At 52.6% G+C, this 24,942-nt stretch overlaps 1 protein-coding gene across 6 annotated transcripts; it reads right to left on the reverse strand.

The window, feature by feature from the left end:
* Nucleotides 1-1,927: 1,927 nt before the first annotated feature.
* On the reverse strand, nucleotides 1,928-24,636 carry SEPTIN4 (septin 4). Of its 6 annotated transcripts, XM_059907208.1 has the most exons (14): nucleotides 23,142-24,636; nucleotides 22,448-22,492; nucleotides 21,218-21,225; nucleotides 7,891-8,184; nucleotides 7,450-7,543; nucleotides 6,909-6,995; nucleotides 6,282-6,405; nucleotides 3,652-3,786; nucleotides 3,421-3,538; nucleotides 3,231-3,332; nucleotides 2,937-3,033; nucleotides 2,681-2,843; nucleotides 2,422-2,521; nucleotides 1,928-2,150 (listed from the first exon to the last, which is right to left on the reverse strand). In XM_059907208.1, the coding sequence occupies exons 1-14, from the start codon at nucleotides 24,634-24,636 to the stop codon at nucleotides 2,091-2,093; spliced, it is 2,922 nt and encodes a 973-aa protein (XP_059763191.1). In that variant the 3' UTR covers nucleotides 1,928-2,090. The 6 variants fall into 6 exon arrangements, with proteins under 6 accessions (XP_059763191.1, XP_059763192.1, XP_059763196.1 ...); XM_059907209.1 differs by lacking the exons at nucleotides 21,218-21,225; nucleotides 22,448-22,492; nucleotides 23,142-24,636 and adding exons at nucleotides 9,591-9,620; nucleotides 13,143-13,249; XM_059907213.1 differs by lacking the exons at nucleotides 21,218-21,225; nucleotides 22,448-22,492; nucleotides 23,142-24,636 and adding exons at nucleotides 9,591-9,620; nucleotides 10,337-10,518.
* Nucleotides 24,637-24,942: the final 306 nt, after the last annotated feature.

Here is a 24,942-nt window from a genome sequence, read left to right on the forward strand (position 1 = left end):
AACAGAAACGAAGACCCAACACAGCCATAAATAAATAAATAAATAAATTTAAAGTGGTGGAGGAGGAGATTAAACACATGTAACAAATTTTAAAATTTTTAAAAAAATAAAAAATCATTGGGTTATTTGTATGGAAATATGTTAATATAAATGTTTCAGACATTACATGAAATTTCTAAAAATCTTATATTTGTATTTGTATGGAAATATGTATGGAAATATGTTAATATAAATGTTTCAGACATTACATGAAATTTCTAAAAATCTTATATGTTCTGGTATAATGTTATAAGTAATAATCCTAGTTATTACTTTAAAATGTATATCTCAGAAATAACTAATTTTCTTGTCAACTGCATTATTATGAACTTTCATCAAATCTTGAACCGTGGTCATTTTTAAGTCTTTTGTCATTTACAGACAGTTCTGGGTGTACTCTGATGATTTTGCAAAAATGTTCCTATAAAAGGGTTTCATCTTCAAGAAATTCATGGAAAAGACTCTGACAAGTACAGGTTTCTGGTAACTGACTGTACTGCTGAACTGAATGAATAAGCATTTTCAGAACTCTAATGAAAAACTGATGAACTCATAAAAGTGCTAACAAAAGATCAAGATGAAAAAAAAAATTAATTACATGGGACTGAGTGAACTGATGAGGATGAGTATAATTTTTGTGACTTTCTGTCTGAATTAAAAAAAAAAAAAAAAATCCCACAAGGACTCAGAGGCAAAGAATATACAAATCAATTTTCACTGCAAAGTAAAGGAGCTGTTACAGTGGAGGATTACTGGACTGAATGTCAATATTATGACATAGTATGAGTGTGTTTCATGTTTGGTAATTGCAATCATTGTTGCTTTTGTTGTGGTCACCCATGTACAATGCTTGGTGTCAGTCTATTTATCTCTTGTAAAAATAAAATACAGTGTGTGTGTGTGAAAAAAACAAAAACAAAAACAAAAAAAATAAAAAATAAAAAATAAAAAAAAATAAAAATAAAAATAAAACAGTGTCTTCAGCCTAGCAGATGCTTAATAAATATTTGTTAAATGAATACTGAATTCTTCCAGGACAATGATTGTACTCTCTCCATTCCCAGCACTTACTATATATAGTGTTTGGTGATTACAGGGGTTTCAGCATTTGTTCTGTGCTCTATCACAGGCTTCCTAGAGTACAGAACTTAATTCGTACTACATATCCCTTTCCCCAAATCAGGGGAAATACGAAGGCTGCATGCAATTAATACGATGTTTTCTCGGGGGAGATATCAAATCCTAAACTTCTGTGGGGTTGTCAGTACTGTATGTGGTAAAGATGAGAGGGGCTCCAGATAACAGAGTCAGGAAAGATACAGTCAGGAGGATGGACAGGCCAGGCTGGATTCTGGGCACGGACTGAACCCTGTCATGGGAGGGGAAAGTTTTCCTCACTCTCCCTTCCCTACTAAAAGTCAGAAGCCAGCACCCTCTTCCAGCAACCTTTCAAAACTGGGTCCTAGGATCTTCTTGGTTTCCATGAGATGGTAAAGATACAGACAGTGGGCTTCGCTGGTGGCACAATGGTTAAGAATCCGCCTGCCAATGCAGGGAACATGGGTTCGAGCCCTGGTCCGGGAAGATCCCACATGCCATGGAGCAACCAGGCCCGTGCGCCATAACTACTGAGCCTGCGTTCTAGAGCCCACAAGCCACAACTACTGAGCCCCCGTGCCACAACTACTGAAGCCCGCATGCCTAGAGCCCGTGCTCCGCAACGAGAAGCCGCTGCAATGAGAAGCCCGTGCACCACAACGAAGAGTAGCCCCTGCTCACCGCAACTAGAGAAAGCCCGCCCACAGCAACGAAGACCCAACGCAGCCAAAAATAAATAAATAAAATAAATAAATTTATAAAGATACAGACAGTGACACCAGAAGCCACCTACAGATTTGTTAAACTTTATTTCCTCTGAGTCTCTGGGGAGGCAGCAGGGATGTAAGGCGAAGTGGCAGCAGCTGCAGGGGCCTGAGCAGAGCTGGTGCTGGGAGGGGCCGGCATAGGTGGGACAAAGAGGCAGCGTTTAAATATTCAGGGCTGAAAGCCAGCTAATGGGTCTCCTTCATCTGTCTTTGGATTTTGTGCAGCATCTCCTGCATCCGTCGCAGCTGGAACAGGCACATGAATCAAAGTTGGGCCTTTCAGAGAGTCCTATAGATTTAGAGAAGTGCCCCCAACCTCTAATCCCTTCAGCCAGGGCCTTGGTAGCCCTGAGGTGTGATGGAGTCTTTGGGTAGAACCACTAAGCTACCAATCCAGGATCCAGATATGTACCAGGGCCAGGGATATTCCTATTCCCAAACCAAGAGATACTGAGGGTTATGATTAAGCAGGGGTCCTCTCAGGCTGGCAACCCCTACCGTCCCACCCAACCCTCACCTCCTCATCTTTCTCTCGGATCAGCCTCTCGGTTTCTGGATCTGTCCCTGGTGGGACAGCAGGAATGGGGAAGTCGGTGCCACTCTCTCGAGTCAGTTTGCTGAGGGGGAGGGGAAAGGGGGGTTGGTAAGGCTAGGGAGACCCCAGCACCTGCTTGGATTGAGCCCAGAGCCTATAGAACAAAGGAAGGGCTTTGTCTCACCCAAGGCTGTGCTTGGGACCCCACCCCTGCCAGCTCCGTCCTGGCCTTTGGCCATACTTGCGATTCCGTTCTTTCACCACCAGGCGGGTCATGCTCTGGATGCACTGTGCCCGGTAGTTCTCATAATGTGTCTCCCGTGTCACGTCCTTCAGGTCCTGCATGTGAGTACGCACCAGCATGGTCCGCAGCTTCACAAAGTCGCAGTGCCCTGGGTTTTCCACTGCACAGCAAGGCTAGGGGTCAGCCAGGGGCATGGGTAGAGGAGAACCACTGAGGGCAAGGAGATACCCTGGTCACAAGCTCAGTGCTTTACCTTCCACAATGCCCCAGGGGTAGAGCCGGCCCCGAACTCGCCGCCCTCTGGCCTCTACCACAGTGTTGCTCCCAATTACAGCAAATGGGATGCTTTCCTGGAAGAAGTTAGGGGTGTCTGTCAACACCCCCATTCTCACCTGTTCCTTTCCACCTTTATCTTCATCTTCTCTGGTTCATTCTAGGAAACCAGGGTCCTCTTCCACCCCAATAGCCCACCCTTATATAGAATTCTACTTCCCTTTTCTGCCCAGAAGAAACAAGATGAGAAAGGGATGCCCTGGGGTGGCCCCACCTTTAGGGCTTGGTCCTGTAATTTGAAGTCCTCATCCTCGTCAGAATCACAGTCTGGGAATTGGTAGACCTTGATTCCAAAGTGCTCAATCTCCTCCCGGATCTGGCAAACACATGAGGGGCCCATAGTTCTGGGGACCCCATCCTTTCCAGAAGCCCACCTGCTCCCCTCCCCCACCAGCTTCCCTCACTTTGCGTTTCTTGCGCTCCACTTCTGGAGGTGTCAGTGTGTCCGCCTTTGCCAAGATAGGCACGATGTTGACCCGCTGATGCAGGGCCTTCATAAATTCAACATCCAATGGCCGGAGCCTGGGGAACAGGAAACTGTGACCACCTGCTAGTGGCAGCCCTGCCCCTGGTGCTCTTGGCCTGTTCCCTTGGCAACACCCGGTGGTGTCAGGAGCCTCAGGCTCAGACCATACCCGTGGCCGAAGGGCGAGATGAAGTACAGGCAGCAGTGCACCCTGTTGTCTTGGATGTTCTTGCGGTTCAGGCCACTCTCATCTCGGAAATACTGCTCAAACTGCTGGTCGATGTATTCTGCCACAGGCTTCCAGCTGGGGCAGGGACAGACAAGCAGAGAAACTGGGATTGAGGGCTGCCTGGTGAGCTCTGGGACTGCAAGGAGCCCACGCCCCGAGCAGTCTTTTCAAGACTTTGCTACTCCCCGACTTGCTTTATTACATCTTCAGGGAGGTACCTGGGTGGGACAGGGGTGCATCTCAAACATCCTGATAGAAAATCAGACTAAGCACACAGACAGAGGTCAATAAATACTAGCTTGATGAACGGAAAAGAGCCCAGGTGACCAAACAAAGCAATAAGACTAGCAAGGTGCCGGCAGGTGAAAACCAACTGGAGGCCAGGGCAGCCCTAAGTCAGGTTCACAGTTCAGCCTCAGAGCCTTTGTTCATGTGGTTCCATCCTCTCCTCCACCTCTCCAAGCCCCCTCCATCCTTCAAAGCCATATCCAAGAACCATCTCTTCCATGAAGGCTCCTGTGACTACAGCAATGCACACTGCTCTCCCCTTCCCTTCACCACACACAGAGGTTATATATATATATATATATATATATATATATATATATATATATATATATATATATATATATATATATTCAACAACCTCAATTTTCAAGTCTCTTGCTCTTCTGTTATTGAGTTTCATCCTCACTGATAGGTGCCCTGATGGGTGGACATTATGAGCATCATTATTCTCATTTTATACATGAAGAAGCTAAATCCAGAGCTGCTAAGAGACTTAATCCAGATCACTTTAGCTAGCAAATTCTCTACCCACTCAAGCCCCTGGCTTTCTGACTCCTAGTTCAGTGTGTTTGCCACCACAAAGCCCAACTCATTTACTAACCTAAGTTTTTACCTGATTGACACACGTTAGAGACCTGCTGCCCCCCCCACTCCCCCACTCCCACTGCCACTAGACTGTAAGCCTCCCAGTGACAAGGATTATTCACACTTGTTCTGCATCCCTTAACACGTCCAGCACAGGCTGGACACCTCGTCTGTGCTCAATAAATTCCTGCTGGTTGACTAAATGAGTATATGTGGTGGTACACTGTAAACTGTGAGGTGCCAGGCAAGTGAAATTATTATTATTATGGAAGGCAAGAGGAGGTAAGTAGACTGATTGAAGGAGAGAGTGATACTTGCTAAAGTAGGAAGCAGGTGCCGGTTGGGGCTCGAGTTTCAGGGCGAGCCCAGTTTGCTGAGACGTAGTCCCAGATCCGGAAGAGGGGTGATGACTGGAGACCACCTCAATCCAGCAGGACTACTTACAGAGACCATGCACCATGTACCAGCACAGTGTGTGGCAAGAATGTAAGAAGTGGCCTTCCCCTCAAGGCTTCGATCATGAAGTTGAAGATGAACCAGTGTGCTGAGCCGAAAGTCACGTGTTGTAATGATCAAGCACAAATGGAGGGGGTAGTGGTTCAGAGCACAGAAAGGTCCGTAAGGGTCTGATCAGTCTGTGAGGCAATTATACAGGGTCAGCTTCCTGGGCGTGTGACCCGTGCAGTCATACTGGGGCCCTGCGCTCAGAGAGGCCCACATTTGGTTTATTCTCTGCTGTGGCCATGCTGAAATTCTTAATCATTTTGAACAGGGGACCCCACACTTTTATGTTTCACTGATCCTGACATTATCATCTTAATATTCATAAGTATAATGTACACAGCCCTGTAAAAACTGTACATCTTTAATGCATATTCACATGCATCTTTCTGGGTTGATTTTCAGATCAACTGGGTGAGGTGGTAAGGCCAGCATTTTTCAGTTGAAGAAATGGGAATGTGGTCATTTGCTCAAGATCACGCAGTTCCTAAATGCTGAATCAAGATCTGAACTCTCAGTCTAGGTGTCTCAGCACCACCCTGCCTAACTCCCTCATCAAAGGCATCACCTTTTCTCCTGTCCTTATCACCCATTCTCCTCCTCATCTACTCAGGTCTGTCTGACTGACCATTATCTAAGCATCCTTCTAGTTCCTGAAAAAAATGTCAGGGATGATTGCGGTGGGGCTGGCAAGCCACCTTTTATTTTGGCAGGTGGCCTAGAGGGTCCCGGGAGTTTAAACAAAGTTCCACCCTTTGCCTCTTATTTCTCCCCTCACCCCTCCCTCCACGCACTCTCACGCCTTTAATAACTTGCTTGTAGCAACTAAAATGTTGCTGGTGAAAGGAATGGAAGGAGGGACGGTGACAACTACTGACCACCTACTATATGTCAGGCTCTGTGCTACACGTTTTCACATGTGTTTGCTTTCTTGAGGCTCTTCTTTCCTATCTGTGTCCTCAACCCCATTCTAGAATTGTGGGTCAAGTCAACGGAACATTAGAGATCATCTGTTCCAAGGCCTTCCCTCTCACTTTACAGAGGAGACAGCTGTCCGGTAAAGGGCAGTGGCACGCTCAAGGGCACAAACCCCTTCCTCTTGACAATTGTGGGTGTGTCTGAGCCTATGTGCGCCCCTGTGTGTGTGTACGGAGTTGGTAGGGGTCGGGGCAGGGGCTGTGCTTGGTCAGACATACCACTCTGTGTTGTTGACCGCATCCCCAAAACCCGGTGTGTCCACAATGGTGAGCCGCAGCTTCACACCCTTCTCTTCTATGTCCACTGCATGTTTAGTGATCTCCACTGTTTGCATGATCCGCTCTGGAGAAGGGGGAAACTGAGGCCAGGGCAAGGGCAAGGACCTGCCCAGTCAGGACACACCACCCACCCCAGCCAGTGCTGCCCAGACTGCCTCACCCACACTGCCCCCCTTCCCGCCCCCGGGGGCTGCCTGGGGGCCTGTTCTCTGGGAACCAGCAAGGAGCACATTTCCCAACACAGGAAATGCCGGTGGCTGTTGGCTCTGGCCCCAGCCTCTTCTCTGCTCCCGGCTCTTTTCTCGGATTCCTGGAATCCTTTGGGGGTCAGAGACTCACTCCAAGAGCAGGATTCTGGTCCCTGCCCTGCTTCGGCACCCAAATCTTTAGGGAGCTGGCTGGTGGGCTGCCAGGCTAAATAGGCCTACAGAGAGATGCCGGCAGTCTCTCTAGGAAGCCACGGCTCCCTGCTTGCTGGGGAAGGCCCCATCCCTCAGAGCCTGCAGTCAGTTCGATTTCCCAAGTCAGCTCTGCCTGCCTGTCTCCACGCTCCTCTCCTTTCCTCACCTTCAGCACTGAGGAGTTTCCGGTCCCGGTACAGATCAGTGAGGAAGAGGCTATTGACGAGAGTGGATTTCCCCAGACCAGACTCTCCTGACAGGGGAGAGAGGACAGAGGCACCAAATCAGATTTGTAACCAAGAGGCAACCCCACCAGACCAAGGTGGCGGGGTTGCGGGGGCAGCTGCTCTCTTACCTAATTGGGAAGAGACTAACTAAACCACAGCAGAGCTGGAAGGAAGCAGAGGCAAGAGCTCGTCCAGCCTTCTCATTTGGATGAGGCCCAGAGAGGATAAGAGATTGCCCAAGGTCACACAGAGAAAGGCAACTACTAGAAAACTGAGGGTTAAATGTTCTTTGTACTTCGTCACCACCCCCTCCCCTGCAACGTATACATACTTTTGGCCACCCATGTCTCCCAGCTATTTTGCAAAAAAGGCACAGCCCCTGGCTTTCTCCTGCCCTACCCATACCCACTCCCCACATATAGACCATCCCCACTTGAAACACCTCTTGCCCAGCCCTGCCCTGCCCCGCCCCTGCTCTACCTGCCACCATGAGGGTAAAGTCAAAACCTTTCTTCACGGACTTTCGATGGACTTGATTGGGGAGGGTCGCAAAGCCCACATACTCCTTGTCATCCTAGTGGACAAGAAGGCAGAGTGCATCAGGGTGGAGGCAGAAGAACCCCAGGACCCAACGCCAGCCTGAAAGAGCAGTGCCAGGCTCCTTTGAGGCCCCATCTGGGGCTACCAGCTGGGTTCCTGTCCCTGCTGATATTGTCAGTTTCCAACGTACCTGGGGGGTGACACTACAGAGTTGGGGCCAACACAGGACAGAGAGGGGCTCCAGCTCAGCACGCACATGCGTGCGTGCACACACACACACACACACGTACACGTCCACACACACTCGGGCTCCCTCTGCTCCCTCCCTGGGTCCTCCTGCACCAGCCCACTGAAAGGCAAGGGCAGGGCTGGAGGCTCTACCTCAGAGGAGTCATAGGGATCGAGCTTGCCCCACGGGCTGCGGGGCCGGGCTGAGGGGCTGAGAGGGGCTGAGGCAGAGATGTACTGCTGGCTGTCAGAGGGCTGGGGCCACGAAGGGGGTCTGAACTCCAGGTCATCCTGGCAGAGGTCCGAGGCCTGGGGCCTCGGCTCCAGGATTTGGGGCCTGGACACCCAGGTCTTGGCCTCTGGTTGGTGGTAGGTCTCGCTTCCTGGGAAATCCTTCACGAACTTGTTCAGTTCTGCATCATCTGCGTCCTCCAGAAAGCGCTTAATCTGAGGGTTCGGGGTGGGGGGGGGGGTAGGCGGGCAGGTGGCAGGAAGGGAAGAATGAAGGAGGAAGACAGGAGAAGGCGAGAGGGAGAAAGGAAAGCACTTATGGTTAGAAAGGAAAGAAACTGCACAGGCGGCCAAGCCAGAGGAAGCGCTCACCATCCCTCCCGCAACTGCTCACACGCCTCCCTGGTCCAAGGGTCCAAGAAGTCAGGAAAGGCCCTGGGTCCCGCAGCAGCCCTGGGCAGCCCCCAGAGCCCTTGCAAAGTGCTCTGGGGAACTGAGTAGCTCCAGCCCCAATGCTCCCTCTCAACAGGGTGCTTTTTGAGGCTGCCCTTTCGAGCCAGGACCAGGGACTGCCCCAAAGGCCAGGAAGTCAGGCCGAATGAGGGGGAGCAGACAGAGGCATTAGAGCCGAGAGGAGAATGAGGCTCAGGACTCAAGGAGAGTGCAGACAGCCAGAATGGGGTAGGGGCAGGAAGGAGTGAGGGCGGGGGAGAAGGGAGCTGCCAGCCCCAGGCAAATCAGGAGCCAGCAGGGGTCTCTTCGCCTCCTGTCACTGCAGCCGCTGAGCTCTGGGACTGAGGTGCAGACTCTACTGGAGGTGCTCACTCCCCAGGACTCACTGCCCAGAACTCAGTACAGCTGACCTGACCCCCCTTATTCCAGACACTGAGCCACACAGAGCCTGAGCCTGGGCCCCAGGAGCGAAGGGGAAACCTGCCAGTGGATGCTGGGTGTGGGTGAAGGGGAGCTGGGAGGGACCAGGTGAGGGAGGACAGAAGGACACTTCTGACAGCCCCCAACTGTGAGGGATGTGTAGGGGGAAGCACCCGCAGCTGCCCCTTGCCCCCTGTGCCCAGAGATAGGCTTTAGCCTGCAGTGCAGGAGAGGGTCTGGTCTCAACTGTGAACCACACGGGTGGTAGGCCGGGGGTGGGGGGGGCTGGCTCCTCTGTGGAGACCTGCTCCACTCCATCTCCAGCTGGGAAGACAGGCCACCCCCACCCCTGCTCTGACCCTCAGCTCCAGACCCTAATGCCTCCTCTCTCTCCCTTTGGGGCCAGCCCCCGTTGCGGAGTGCCTGGCGGTGCTGGGCTCAGCTCGGCCTCACAAAACCCACGTGCCTCCCCCAGACAACGGACAAGGGCCGGTTTCACAGTCTGACTCACCCTCTGGGAATCAGCCAAGCCAGCGGGGGCTACCCCAGGCCACTGCGGAGTCCCAGCCAGGGTGAGGGGAGATAACATGGCCGCGGCCTTCCTGCAGGCCCCCGTTTTACAAAGGGAAGAACTGAGGGATGCAGTCACGCTGCCAGGTTTATGCAGAGGGAAGGGACTGGAGGGGGAGGCTAGAGGGGAAAGTCCCCTAAGAGCTACTTCCAGGCTGTGGCCTCTCAAGTCCCCATACCTGCTGATAGCCGTAGTCTCCAGGGCTTGCCTAGACAGGAAAAGGGGTCTTTTAGATGGAAACTGGAACCAGCAGGTAGGGGCCAAGTGGCCAGAAGAGACCGTCCTGAGGCAAGCCTGACCCAACAGGCTTTTTCTTACCCACAGTATTTGTGGGGGCCGGTGGGGTGACTATACATCCCAGTTTATGTTTGTTGTTCTGGCATAATTGCCCCTTTTCACTCTGCAAAGTGTCCCAGCTTGGACGATTAATTATATGGCAACAGAGAAGGGATGGGGCTGGGGGTGGCAGGTCTTGTTTACTGGCAGCTGAAGAGTCTAGGGAATTCGGGGAAATCCTGCCCCTCTGCACAACCCCACAGTGACCCAGCAGTCGGTCTGGGGGTCAGGCTGAGGGTGGGAGAGAGAGGACTGCACTCCGCCTGGTTTTCCCCAGGGGCACTGAGCAGCAGGGCAGCAAGGGAGAAGGGAAGGCACTGATGGAGACCCCCAGCCCTTGCAATCTTCAAGTAGCGTCACCAGGAACCCAGCACCACTCTCCATGCCAGGGAGCTGCTCATCAGCACGGAGGGGCCCACAGGGGCTCTAGACAAGGAGTCAGGACACGAGGGGCCTCACCTCCTGTCTGTCCTTCCCTGCCCCCGGCTCCGCCAGTGACCAAATCATTTTCTGACTTTGACCCCCAATCCCAGCTAATGCAGGGGGAAGACAGGGCAGGTCCACCCATCTCCCAGAGCAGCACCTTACCCCAGCTTCAGTTCTGTCCTCAGGGACAGAACTGCCTTGCCATCCCAGTGAACGGTCCATGTCCCACGCTTCAGACTCCCTGTCAGCAAGCTCTAGGTCTAATTTTATCTCCCAAGAAAAGTTCCTCACACACAGAAACAGCCTGGTCTTGATGCTCTTGTTGTAATCCAGCGTCCTGACTTGCTCCTTTCCCTTTCTCTCTGACCCCCCTGTCTCTGTCAGGGGCCAAAAAAGCCTGTGGAATGTCCTTCCCCAACCCCTCCTCCTCCCTTCCCTTGGCTCCCACCCTCCACGGACAGCTAGCTCAGCTGCAGCAGGATCACTCGTTTTTTCTGCAGTCCCCTCCTCCTCTGATTGGCTGCCCCATGATGCCTGCCCGCTGCCTACCCCGATGGGCACAGCACCAGCCTCCCAAGTCTGTCTGCAACACAGGCTCTTGATCCACTTGGCCTCTCCTGTAACCCCCAAGGACACAGAGGGTTGAGACCTGTCCCCAAGGTGAGCTGGTCCATCAGTACATGGGGCAGCTACCCAGGAGACTCCAGTCCCAAAGGATTCCAATCTCTTTCACCTTAACTTCAAGCAGTGCTGAAGTAGTGGGGGGTGTCCTATAATCCCCTGGGTGTATGTTCTCTTAGGAATGCCCCCACTTTTCTTCCCAGTGTCCCTCTGTGTCCTCTCATTGGAGAACCTCATTGCCTTCAGAAATCTGCCCCTAGATTTCCCTGCAGAGAGTCCCAGCCACGGAGAGGCCTTTGCTGCAGGGACTCCTCCCATCCTAGGATACCTGACCTCTGACTCATGGGGACCTGTATCACTTTCATCACCCCATCACTTTCAGAGTCAGCAGGGGAGCTGCTAACACTTGGTCTCTGAGGGGCATGAGTTCAGGTCAAGGAGAGACTGGGATCCCAGAGGCTTCAAAGTTGCCGATTAGGTGGGAGACAAATTGAGGGACCTAACTGGGAGTGTGCAGATGGAGCACTTGACTAGGAGTCAGGAGGCCAGTGTTTCTGGTTTGGCTAGAAATACCCTTTGTGATTTTGAATAGTGTCTTAATTTCAGGGCCTTAATGTCCAGTTGTGAATGGCCCTTCCTTGCCTCCCAGGAAGGCTGGGGAAAGAAAGCACTCCCAGATGACAGATACCTCAAGCTGCTTTGAACCTGGGGAGAGAAGGTACATCTCAAGTCACAGGATGGTTATTAATGTTAGCCAAGTCATTCTTTCTGCATGCCAATTAAAAACCCCTGGGGCTCCTGGGCTGGGGAGCTCTCCCCACTGATCTCTGAAGCAGCTGGGTGCCTGATCTCCTTTCACAAAGTGACCCTCATAGAGAAGTCTGGCTTGACATGAACCCAGTCAGCTTAAGGACTGGGCTGGCTTGAGGCAGGGGCCTGAGGCTGAGGACTCTGGTGGTGACGGGGTGCCTTTAAATACAGAGGAACAGGGTGGCCTCAGCCAAGTTGAAGCACCAAGACCTCAGCTGAACTGAACTTAGTGTGTGGCAGAAAAAGCCCCTCTCGGCCCCTGCACTAGGGACACTTGGCACTAAGAACAATCAGTGCTCCCCCAGGCTTCCATCCCTGGTACAATCAGTCTGTCCGTCCCCATGTGAGGAGAAGGATGGGGGCAGGGATAAAGGCAGGCACCACTTGGCCTCTCCCAGGAAACCCCACTTTGGGGAAGGTCACAGTGTCACCAAGACTTCCTGGCCAAGACTTGGGCCTCGGCCTGGACACAGCTTGAGAGAGAAGAGCCCAAAAGTTTGGCCTTTCTAGACCTGGAAGCTTCTGATTCCACAGGGCCCAGGGAGTTCCTTTCTGGAGGCTGCCCACAGCCAACATCCTGCCCCACAGGCTGGTCACGGATCTCCTCCTGCTGTAAACAGCCTGTGCTTCCCAATGCAGAGGGCAAAGGCTAGGGGGCTTCCAGACTGGGAGGAGAAGCTGGCATAGGGCCTGGAGGCCCTGACACTCAGCATAATGTGTTTGTGGCAGGCTCTAGCAATGATGGCAGGAAAAGAGCTTGCAACCCTCACAGCCAAACATCAAAACTTCCTACCTGGGGGGTCTTCAGGGAGGTTGGCTGGGGTTACTGTTTCTCCTCCCACCACAGGCAGGTGGCAGGAATGAGTTCCCTCCACCCTGCATCACTGCAGAGGGACCTGGTTTCGGGGGAGGGGGTAGGATGCAGCAGGAGGAAGATTCCCCATGGTTCCTGTCTCAGAGGCAGAGGGATATAGCTGATCCCACGGGGTAGGATGGTGGCTGGGCCTCCCTCTCTCCGAGGTCCCTGGGCAGACGGTGTTGTGGGAAGGGAGGGCCCAAGCGTCTCACCATCCCTCCTAGGGAGTCAGGCAGTGTTTGCGGGCCTCCTGTGTGTGTTTTCCAAGGAAGTTGGTGCTGGTCCCTGAGCCCAGGGTAGGTGGGCGAGGAAGAGTCACCCAGGTAACAGCTGACCCAGGCAAGGGTGGGGACCCTCACCTCCGCCCCTGCCTGACTCACTCACCCCAGCCCACCAGCGCGTCTCAGCCGGCGCCCCTCCCCACCCAGCACGGACCCACCCCTTCGTCCAAGAATGGGGCAGCACCCCGGTGGCCGGGGCCCACTCCATGTCTGCTCGCATCAGAAGAAGAAACTTGGGAGCAGCGACGCAGCGCCGTCCGCCAGCCTGCCTGTGCCCGCGGCAGGCGACAGCGCCTCCCGCCCCGCACAGCCTGGACTGCGGCGCCGCGGGTCTCGGCGAAGCCGCCCGGGAGCGGCGGGCCCTGCGCGCCCGGCCCCGCCCCGCGCCCGCCAGCCTTACCATGGCTGCAGCCCGGGCCGGGCCGGCTCCGCCTGGACAGCGCCCGAGCGACCCGCGGCCGGAGCTGCGTGCCGACCTCGCCACACCGCCTGCCCCCGCCCGCCGCCCCGAGAGCGGACCGGCCGGGGGCGGGGCCCGGCGGTGGGGGCGGGGCTGGGCTGGGCGGCCCCGGGGCGGGGCCTGCACCTCCGCGGCGCGGGGAGCCGGCGCAGGCTGGGCAAGGTGCGGCTGGGCAAGGGGCGGCCGGCCCGCCGTGGGGCTTTGCAGCTCTCGACCCCCGGAGACAGGGTGCGGAGAGGCGCTCGGGACGGCTTCGCTGGTCACTTGGCTCTTCCTTACTCAGCCCCTAAAGAGTGGCCTGCACAGGCAGCGCAGCACCGTGGGGGCTTGAGCCAGTCCCCAAAGAAAAAGGAAGGGCCCACCTGGTATCCCCAGGAGAAGAAACCTTTGGAAGGAGAGGGGAGTTTGCCTCACAGGTTGGAGAGAACCGATCAGTTACCCCGGAGAGCCCACAAGGTTTGTGGGAGTTGAACCCAGCTGATGTCCAAGTTACCGATTGTCCATACCCTCTGTACACCTCCTAAGGTGGAATGTCAGACAATCTCCACCTCCAGCCAAGCTGTGAAGAAGAGACAGGAGGTTCCCTTCGTGCAGGACCCTAGATTAAAGATTAAAGAGGATTTGCTGCATAAATTATGCTGGGATCATCTGTTGGAAGAATGGAAGGGAGAGGCTGAGTGGCCTTTCCGGGGCAGTGAAGCCTTGCCTGTGGCTGTGGAAGGTGGCGAGGGCCTCAGGGGAGGCCATGCTGGGCAAGCAGGTGAGATGCTGTGGGAACAGATGCCCCAGCAGCTTTAGAGGCATTAGAGGCTCAGAAGGGTCAGCAGCAGCTAGGAGAAGATAGATGCTTAGGGGGTGGGGAGTTGGTGGGGATTTCCTGAGCTAATACAGGTCTGAGCTGGTCAGGCTTCTGCGGAAGTTTCCAGCAGCATGCCCCTCCCTGGCTTCCAAGAGTCCTCTTCCAGGGCAGACTGACTGGCTTGAATACACTTTAGACAAAACTGAGGCCACAGGCATGGCCCCCTCCCTCTATTGGTAGAAGTGCCAGAGGCCTGCCTACACTATCTCAGTCTGATCCGTGACCCAGTGGTCTTGGTTGGGATCCGTCAAAACTCAGCAGAGAGAGGGAGGGGGCCTGGGTACCACAGGTGAGATCAGGTTCAGAAAACATGGGGCTGCTATTGAATATTTGGCAATGGTGGGCTGGAGGATAGAAGGGGTGTCATTGCTTAAAGAAGTGCAGGGAGCCCGGGTTCGATCCCTGGTTGGGGAACTAGATCCCGCATGCATGCTGCAACTAGGAGTTCGCATGCCGCAACTAAGAAGCACGCATGCTGCAACTAAGAAGTCCGCATGCCGCAACAAAGATCCTGCGTGCCGCAACTAAGACCAAGCGCAGCCAAAATAAATAATAAATTAATTAATTAAAAAAAAAAAAGAATACCTCTTGGATGCTTCAGTCTGCAAGGCCTGGACTGTGGGTGCTGGGCCGAAGGGAGAAAGCCTATGTCAAGGAAGACAGGCCCTATCACAAAGCCTTGTTTTCCACAATCATAATGTCCCTCCTTCCCCCAGTTCTGGCTGCTGCTCAAGTGTAGACACAAACACATCTCAGCTAGCAGCTCATCCTCAGCTGCAGCTGGAATCCCAGCTCTGCTCTGGCACCTGCTGCCCGGACCCCAGAGAGCCCTGTGTTTCCTAAGGCATGTTGGTGCCAGCTTGCTTTGAAGGAAGTGAGGCCCCAAAAGAGGAAGGGACCATGGAACTCATCTCCAAGCCAAGAATCTTGTGGTCTTGATGGTCACAGGCCCAACATGAAGCATGGGCTGGGCAAAATAAAAGCCTAAGGTAGACTCTGGGTGACTCTACCTATACAACCCCGCATGCTAGCCCTGCAGCAATTCAGGGGTCTCCATGAGAACTTGGCCTGGGAGTAAGTCCCCATGCCAGCTCTGGCAATTATCTCACTGCCTGAAAGTCCCTTCCCCTCCCTGTGCTTCTGTTTCCCCCGTTGAAAGAGAGGATTGTTCTACCCTCAACTCCAGCTCTCATGTTCTATATTGGGACAGGTAGAGTCTGACACTTGGTCAGAAGCAGGGCTGAGATATAGCAGCCCTTGTGTGAGTCACTGGTCACTGTGTGCTCTGTGCCACCTCCAGCCAGCAGGTTGTCTGGCCAACCTTGCCTCAGTGCCCCTCAGCTCTTGGAGCTCTGGTTCTCTCTTGAAATTCAACATCCCGGGAGTTCCCTGGTGGCCTAGTGGTTAGGATTCCAGGCTTTCACTGCTGGGGCCTGGGTTCAGTCCCTGGTTGGGGAACTGAGATCCTGCAAGCCATGCAGGCAGAAAAGAAAGGAAGGAAGGGAGGAAGGAAGGAAGGAAGGAAGAAATTCAACATCCCACCAGGCATCGATGTCCTTGACTAGGGTACAATTTCCGGGGCACTGCTGGGGTGGGGTATTCAAGCCAAGCGTCTGGAGAGTCGACACATACCTTGCACAGAGGGTGATTCTTCTGGGAAACTCATATCAGCAACCACGGCCCCAGTCTGCTGTCCTGGGCTCCCTCTACTTAGATCAGGCTAACATGGTCTTTACGGAAAACCTCCTGGCCCCCGCTCCACTGGATCTTTCCTGCCCACCCATGGGTGAAGGGTATATGGCACAGTGATGGCAAACAAGGATGCTGCACTTGGGCCAAGCCAGGACCCAGGTTCAAAGTCAAGAATAAAGAGTAATTACCACCAGAAATCAGGATTTCAGATCTGCCTGACTAGCAAAGGCCACATTTGCCTCTCGGTAGCAGTTCCCCTTAAGCGGTGCAAGAGCTAATAGTACCTCTGCCCCAGAGGTGTTGAGTCAGTGATGATACAGTCAGAGAGCCCTGGTGGAGCCAAACGTCTATCTATCACTGGCTTGTGTCTTTCAAGGAAACCTTAGTCAGTCTGTCCAGCAAGGTCTGCGCAGAGGCAAGAAACCAAAATATCCTAAGCCTCACTCCTTCCCTTATTGCTCCCCAGTGTCCCATGATTCTGGGGCAGGCATGAGATGTGGGTGGCAAGGTCAGGGAACGCAGTTTCCTGGCACCTGCTGAACGGCCGCAGCAAGGGACAGTTCCAGAGCCAGCAGGGTGATAGAAGCCAGCCAGAGGGCCCTTCCAACATCCTCTCTGCGGCAGGGCAGGGCACAGGAGGCTCAGGGATGGAAGGGACTTACACACCTCCTAATACCACTACCCCCTGCATGTCTGACTCCCTTCAAGTCCCCCTCCCTTGACCTTCCAGCTTCTGCTCGAATATCTTCCATGGCCAAAAACTCACTGACTCTAACAGCTGCCCTTCAATCTTTGGGTGGTGAGTTACCAAGGTCTTCACTATACTGAGCCCAAATCTGTCTCCCCCTGGTGTTTACCCTCCAAGTGCCTCCATGCTGGAAGCTTTGCTGACTCGTTACCCTGGACTTTGTTTGCCCTTTGATATTCACTTCCTTTCAAGTGACCCATCTGTATACTTTTCTCTCCAAATTAACCACAAGCCCCTCAAGGACAGGGAGTATGTTTTCTATTTTAACCTCTACTCACTTCAACTCAGTGAATCTGTCACACGATGTCTGCCTGGGTGATCAGGCCTCTGCCCCCAAGAGATGTCTGATCAATATGGATTGACCGAGAGGAATCATTGCTTAGTTTCCACTCTGATTTTGGAGTACAGACAAGCCCTGAGGCTATGGGCTTCGCTGACCCATAACCTGCCCTTCATTCTGGCTGTTTACCAGCTCACGCTGACCTCCCAGCCTCTCAGTTCAAACGCAGAGACCCAGATGTTACCCCCACTACAACCTTTCCTCTCACAATTCTTGACATCTAACGGTGCTACTGAAATATCACGAAGTTATCTTCCAGGAATATGTGACTACAGAAAAAGGGTTTATGCACCACATACGAACCCCTGGGGCAAGATGCTCCCTAGAGCGCTCCAGGCATTGATGAGCAAGCTCTGGGCCTCGGTGTCTTCATCTGTGAAATAGGGAGAAAAAGTCTACCTCATAGGTTTGCTGTGAAGATTCACTAAGGCAATACACTTAGCGCTGGTATAATCACTGAAATGAATGGCGGCTATTATCTCAGCTAACACCGAAATTATCAACACCAAACTAGCAACTGTCAACTGTGACTATTTCAAATGCCTTCCCTCCAAAGAATGAGCATGTGCACGTGTAATGGGTGTAGAGGGATGGGAGAAAAGCCTTAGTCTAAAGTGACACTGGAATGACCATGCTGCCACCAACTGTGGAGTCAGCTTCTCCAGCTAGACACCACTCTATCTCCAGAAAACAGGTCTTGGTTTCAGACTTACTGAACCCAATTCCCCAAAACAGCCACTGTTGAGACCCCTGGAGCTAGATGACTTTGCCTGTGGTAGGTGTGCCAAGGAAATGACTTTGGCTGATCCAGTCCTTCCATCTACAGTGTCAGAGTCTGAGCTTCCCTCAGGAGCTGCCTTGCATTCTGTCCCCCTCCTCCAGGCCTGCATTCAGCCCCCAAGGTGCAGCTGTCTCTTGCTTCTCCCCTCATGGCAGCTGGGCCAAAGGCAGCTGAGCAGAGGAGGGTGAAGGGACATGATCATTTCTGTCACTCAGGACAGCCTTCTTCTGGCTGAGCAGCTGTCAGATGGCTTCTGCGTTACAGATTGGCTTCCTCATTTGAGTATGCACCTACCCTCTGAAGCCAAGCTCCCTAGTCTACTCAGGCCCACTGTCTCTCTTCTTACCTGAAAAACCCACCATTTTAAACAGCACCAAACTACTCTGATAGAAATGTGTAATGTTGGAGATGGGTTCCAGGCAGGGAACCAAGTAGCTTCTGGAAATACACTAGAAAGTCCAAAATGGATGTGGCTGATTCTTCCCTATGTGTGCTCATTCTGGGCAGAACAAAAAAATGAAGGGATTCTGCCATCAAGCTCGGGAAGAAGGCATAGCATTTTCCTGCCCTCATTGTACGGACAGAGGGAGTAATCTGCCCACGTCTCCCGGTGGAGGTAGGACATTACCCCCCTGCCCTGTGCTTCCAGAGGCTCTTGCTGAGGCATACCACACCATCTGTCCTAGGCTGACCAACTGTCCCGGTTTGCTCAGGACTCAGGGAGTTCCCAGGATGCAAGACTTTCAATGTTAAAGTCAGGAACACCCGGGGCAAACCCTGATGAGTTGGTCAACCTAGCCTGTCCCCAGAATAGCAAGTCTGGGCCAGAGGTCTCCAGCCTCCCATCCTGCTCTGGGCTTGACTGCCCATGATAGCTGCAGTGAACAAGGCACCATCTGACAGGAAAAGCAGCGGGGTAGCGAGGGTCAGGCTGCTATGAAAAGCCTCCCAAGGTGCCCTGCCCCATTTTCAGCAGCTCTGCTCCATCCTTTCAAAAAACCTCTTCCCTTTCAACTATGAGCCTCTGTACAAAGCAAGAGAAAATGAGGGGGTAGGAAAATGATTCTGGGGTTCCCTCCAGACAGCCCATATCCTAGGATTCTGTTAACATCCCCAGGAATGCGGAGTCTCCCTGTGCTGCTCCGAGGCTCTGGGTTCTTCCTTGCCAGGTTAGTCTACCTGAGCAAAACTTCCCTGTGACTCAGGAGCCAAGAAGAGGCTGGCCATCCCATCCCCCAGGGACAAATGACATGTCACCCTTAAGATACTGAAGTCTGCCTTAGGCATCACTGAAACAGCCTCTTCTTGTTCCTGCTGTTTTCCAGAGTTGATTCCATGCATAATTGATACAGCAGGGAGTAGACCACCTTGTTCCCTGACAGCACATCTAAGGGTGAGTAGGTTAGGTGCCTTGAGGACACAGGATCTTGGGACCAGGGCAGCCCCTCCCAACAAGAGCTGCTTTATTCCAGGGAATTCCCCAGGGTTGTGTGAGAAGACAGCCCCCGCTGACCGCATAGGGCACCCTCAGGACCTTCCTATTGAGCTTCTGCTAGTTCTGATACCAAAAAAAACCCCACCAGGAATGTTTCCCTCAGTCCAGCATAACCTCCTCCGGGAAGACTCCAGTCCCTAATGTCCCAATCCAAGGATGAGAAGCATCCGTCTACCCTGCTCCTTAGACAGAAAGGTCTTGAGGGGCCGCCTGGGAGGAGGCTGAATCACGCTCCGTCCCCAGCTGTGGACCCAGAAGGGCTTGTGAAGCTCAGCGACAAACAGGCTGCCATCCACGAGCCAGGCGCCGTGGCTGGGCCACCAGAGAATTCCTGCCGGGAATGGAATCTGCACCAGACTCCACAGCCAACCATTCCTAGATGAGAGGAACCAGAGGCCTTGGACACCAGCACCACAGAGTCTTCATCCTGGGACTGCCTGTGGGCCATGCAGCCTAGGGAACAGTCTGAGGAAGGCCTAGCTCTTGCACACCCTGTGGGGAGAGTACCGCGCCCACCTCCATGCCACCCACTTCCAGAGATCCAGAGAAGACCAGCAGGCCCCGCCGCCTGGGAGTCTTCTCTTCCCAGCTTCTGGGGAGCAGCTCTGCTGCTGAACAGGCTGGAGAGCTGCAATTATCAAGACAGGATAAGAGCTATTTTGAGAAGGAGCCGTCCTGCTGCCAAGGCTTTTGACTTCCTAAACTAAAACAAGATGCATAAAGAAAGAGGGCAAGCTGGAGAAAAACAGGGAGGAACTTGCTCTGTCAAAAGCATCATATCCTGAATGAGGGGAAATACTAATCCCTTCCCAAAGGTATAGGTTTGCATCAAGGGGTGAGCAAGAGGCTGGCTAAGATATCCTCCTGGCTTCGGGAAGCAGCGGGTAACCTGACCGCCTCCCCGCAAATTCCCTGCTGACTCCCTCTCTCCTAAGACCCTCCGAGAGCACTTATTCAGTCTGTTGCATTCACTTGAACATTTGAGCACAGACTATTTCATATTGTTGTTTAAATGTTTCCTGCCCATATGTCTTATCTCCCCATCCAGATGGTAAGTTTCTCCAGGCCAAAGAATGTGTGTGCTGTGAGGCTTGAATGGTCTCCTCAGTAGTGCCTAGCAGAGTGCTAAGCATCTGCGTAAAAACTGTTTATGGAAGGAAGGGAGGAGAGGAGAAAGTAAAGAAGAGAGAAGGGCAGGAGGGAGAGAAGGATTTACTGTCCTGCATCGAGGTAATCTCTAAAAGTAGCTGCTCCCACCCACAGCTGAGCTCAGGGCACAGGGCTAGATAAGCAGCCATGGCAGAGGGGGTGGCAGTCGCATTTGTGGCACATCCCCTGCAGCTGTTCTGTTATCTGAGTTCAGGCTGTTCTCCCCTGCCACGCACACATCTCATTTGTTTTCCATCTGTAGTCAACTGCCCATCCTGGGCTAGTCCATGAATGGGCTAGTCCATTAGAGGCCATGCTGGACTTTGGGTAAGGGAGAGATATGGCAAGAGAAAGAACGAAGGCAAAAGAGCTTGGACTATCTTATCAAACATGGACCAAGAAGAATGAAAGTACTTATAGGAACAACGCACTGTGAAATCAGGACACTCTTTGCCAAATTCAGGACACAGGGCTGCCGAGAGCAGAGTTCACCTTGTGCCTTTCCAAGTTGAGGACTCAAATAGTGTGTAACCCAGAAAAGTGTCCCCTTTCTGGAGCGCCCTAGGCTGGAGAGGGGAGAGCCAAGCGGGGATGGATCCAACCTATGGCTTCCCAGACAGACTTCCCACAGAGCACTTGGCAGGATTCATCGTTTGCCAAAAGGTCTCTACTCTTTCTCTCCAGCGTTGCAACTAGCTCTGGTACCTTCATGTAAATGCCCCTCTGGGGAGATGCAGCCCCATAGGTGCACAGCTTGGCAAGTGGAACACAGGCTAGATGTCAGCCCCTGCTTCTCTGCCAGGTGCCCTTGTGCAGTGAACAACCTGCCCAACCATAGGGAGCACCTCTGTCTGTCTCCTTTCACATCTGCTTCCATTAAAGGGTGAGAGAGGCACTTGGATAAGGGGGAGCACGGAAAGATGGGAAGTAACTTCCCAGGGGCGTTCTTACCTCCTCATCTGTCATAATGGAGAGAGTAGAAGCCAGGCATTCCCAGGGGGGGCAGCAAATGGAATTCAGAGAGTGCCAACAGGAGGGGAAAAAGAGAATTTTACTAAAGATGTCCAGTGGACTTGGGCACAACCTGGCCCAAATTCCTTCCTAGTCCAAAGTGGCCCAAATAACAACGGCTAGCATTTACTGTATGCTCACTGTTGCCAGGCACCATGCTAAGTGCGTTACATGTAATAGCTTGGCGAGTCCTCGCAAGAACCTTAAGAGGAATCCATTGTTCCTAACAACAGATGGGGAAACTAATGATTGGAGAGGTAAAATAACTTACCCAAGGTCACAGTCAGAAAACAGTGGACACAGCGCTCAAACCCAATGATATAACTCCAGAGTCCTTATTCTAAAAACCTCTCCTTTATGGATCTTTGCTCCCCTGAGGGGCAGGACTGCTGGTGGGGACTGGATTGCATTCCCAGGGCTCTCTCCTCTCTAGGAATGTCCTCATCTAGAGCCCTGGCCTCTTTTGTGCTCACAGTGCTGGAGCATGTTTTGGTCCATAACGCTTGAAGCAGGAATTCCTTGCCACTAAGATGCTCTGTATTAGGACTGGTTCCCACCTTCCCTCCTATCAGAGAGGTCAAGAGCACAAAGTGAGTGGGGCGGGGGGGGGTCAGACCCTGGGGATTCTCAAGTTGGCTGGCTGCAGGACCCACTGATGTCCTCACCTAGACATCCCTGGAGAGCCTGCCAGGGCAGCAGCCAATAAGTACCTCCCAGATCCTGGGATGGGGGCTTGAAGAGGGTTCTGAGGAAGCAGAGGGACACATGGGGAGACCCCCTCAACCTGAATAAGTTTGGAGTTAGCCTGAGTAAGACCATGAAGTAGGTAGCTTGTGTTAACGGGGCTTTTGATGTCTGCTTTTTATCACATGGTAGGTAAAGACCAGCTAATCTGAAAGGCCATGGGCTTAAATCGTTCTCCATTCCAAAAGTGACTCCTTCCCATTAAAAGGAGACTCTTAAAAATGAAAAAAGTTTCCAAGTCCCAAAGGAATGACTCTAATGGTAGAATTTTAGGCAAGATGAGAAGTTCCTCTGCCCCTTCAAGTCAAAATCCCAGCATGTACCATCCTAACAGATCTAGCTCTGTGGATACAGAGGCCACCCTCCCAACTGTCCTCCTGCCTCCCAGCCCCCCAGAGTGGACCCACAGGAGGGAAAAGCACAGACCTTTTAGCCACCAGATGACACGATTGTACATTTCCTCAGAGACATCTGAAAGTAACAGAGATTGTTGCTTTTTTTTTTCTCTCTGTGGGATACACGCCCCCTCCCCTCACTACATAACATCTCCCTTTCTAGCTCCACATTTCTCCACACAAAGGTGCCCTCAGCCCTTGATGTCTCCAAGAAGCTCCTCCAGCCTGAGACTAAATGTCACATTCCCACTCTCCCTCTCCCTTTTTCCCCACCCTCTCTTTGTGCCACTGTTAATGCCTTTCCCCGCTTGGAAGTCTAAGTCCCAGCTCATTTATGCCCCACTTTGTTGCCAGAATATTTACCTGAGGACCTTATTCTCTTTACCAGCCCTCAACCAGCTCAGTTCTTTATCTCCACTCTCGGGAAGTAGCTTCCCACCCTGCAAACCACTCTCTACTACCCTCCATTGAAAGGCTAAGCAGCCTTGCCTGGAAGAGTCAATGCCTGACGCTGGCCCAAGCATCGTCATCGATGTCATTAGCTTGGAGCTCAGAGAAGCTGGTGGGGAAGGAATGGAGCAATGGGCTCAAGGATGGGTCTAACTTTGGCTCTGGCAGGAGGGCAGCTCTGAGGCCCAGAATACGGAGGGGGAACTTCTTGCCCACCCCAGCGTCCCACCTCACTAAATCGGGGCTGCACCTGGGTAGTCCGCTTCTTCACATACCCAAGAAGAAAGCACTAAACCTTTGAATGGGTTGTTTGGAGGTGTGCTTGGGGACCTGTGGCACTTCCCTCCGTGGTTCCGGGCTTGGAGACTCCTTTGGTGATGGTGGTGGTGATGGACTTGCCTTCCTTCTCTGGAACATCAGATCCTCACAGAAAGGGCTTGATTCCATTTCAAAAAAGGGCATTGAAAGGTCTACGGGAGAAGGGGACTTAGGCTCGGAATCAAGTGTTATTGGCCGGCTTTGGGGCATTTCAACATCAGGGTTGAGTAAGGCCCACCATGAGGAGTCTGGCCCATATCTCGGTAAGGACCGAGGGGGTAAGGGCCGAGGGGTCAGTTCCAGTTCTGCATGGACAGAGGGCTTTCCAGAGGGCTCTGGATGCCTAAGTGTGGGTCCTGAGGACACATAAGTACTTTTTGAGGGTCTTGTGGTATGCTGCTTATAGATGGGCTCTGGACTGACAAACGTGGAAGATTTGCGGGGGCTCTCAGACACGGCTCGAGATGTCACACGGGAAGCTGACTGTCCCCCGGGGGAGATGGTGACCCTTCGGCCACCCTCACTGTCTCCTCGGATTGAGGACTTCACGTTGGGCTCCACTTCTGATGATATTAAGACCTTTGGGAAGGACTTGGTTTCGGTGTAGACAGAATGCTTGCGGATAGACTCAGGCTCTGGGCGCATAGAAACTTTATGTCCACCATCCAAATCTTTAAGGAAGGAGAGTCTGAGGGATGATTCCAAGTTCATACTTCTATGCAAGGCCTTAGGTTCTGTGTAAATTGAGTTTTGACAGCCCATTTCAGATACTTGGCCAGGGATCCTTCTCTGGGTTGGTCGAGAGTCTGTACAGATGCGGCTGTCGCTGCGTTCTGGGCTAGAGGGTCTCCTTGGAGATCTGATATCAGCAGCAGTCAAACTCTTTCGAGTGGGCTCAGTTTGGACTGCTTCATCCTTTGGATAAACCAAAGGCCTACGGGGAACTCTGATCCCTTGTGGGTACTGGACCTTGGAGGGTGGGTCTTCTTCTAAGATTGTGAAGTTGTCTTTCTGGTCGACAAAACTCAACCGGCGAGAGGATTTGGCATCTGGAATTAATGAGTAGCGATTATTGATATCACGCCCTGGTTTGCTCTCACCCCCTCTTCTAGTTGCTTCCTCTCTGGATGTACTAACATTCCGCTGCATCTGGACAGCATGGCGGTATGCTTCAGATTTTGATCGGGTCTCGGTTCGACAGCTGGGTGCTCCAGAGACGCCTGGCCCTGAGTGGGGGGAGCTAGATTGAGGGTAGTCTGATGCTAAATGGGGAATGGTGGAATGCCCAGCTTCTGATCTTCGATGGGCTGAAGGGATCATGGAGGCCGTGCCACTCCGCTGGCTTGAGGCAAGATCGTATGCATGTCCTCGCTGAGGGGTTGTGTTAGTAACCTCGGCCCCTTTCTGTGCTGAAACTGCTACCTTGGACCCAACTTTATTTGTCTTGACCATATTATAGATTGTGCCTCTGTGGGTAGAGCCCATATTTTACCGGCTGGCTTGTATTCAGGGTCCTAATGAAGTCTGAATATTTACCCTCAGTTTTAAAACCTGCTGTTCTTGCACTCCCACAGAACTGGCTGTTGTTCTCCAAGTGTCTCAAATAGTCCCCTTAGCTACCTGCCTGGTGATGTCATAAAGGAAGGAGCCTCCTGTTAAATATTCTGGCATACACCCACAATTCTTCAGATACTCTTACGCAGTAACTGCAAGGAAACTGGATTTGTCTCTGGAGCTGACACCACCAAAGCTTTGACC

This window comes from Balaenoptera ricei, chromosome 20 (genome assembly GCF_028023285.1).
Source record: "Balaenoptera ricei isolate mBalRic1 chromosome 20, mBalRic1.hap2, whole genome shotgun sequence".
NCBI lineage: Eukaryota > Metazoa > Chordata > Mammalia > Artiodactyla > Balaenopteridae > Balaenoptera > Balaenoptera ricei.

Bases quoted from the DNA above. Each gene is read 5' to 3' on its own strand.
- SEPTIN4 (XM_059907208.1), bottom strand. From the start codon at position 24,636: ATGGTCAAGACAAATAAAGTTGGGTCCAAGGTAGCAGTTTCAGCACAG. The intron at 3,787-6,281 runs GTATGTCTGACC...TCCCTGCCCCAG, and splicing joins GCGGTCAACAACACAGAGTG to CTGGAAGCCTGTGGCAGAAT. The intron at 2,844-2,936 runs GTAAAGCACTGA...CTTGCTGTGCAG, and splicing joins CCCCTGGGGCATTGTGGAAG to TGGAAAACCCAGGGCACTGC.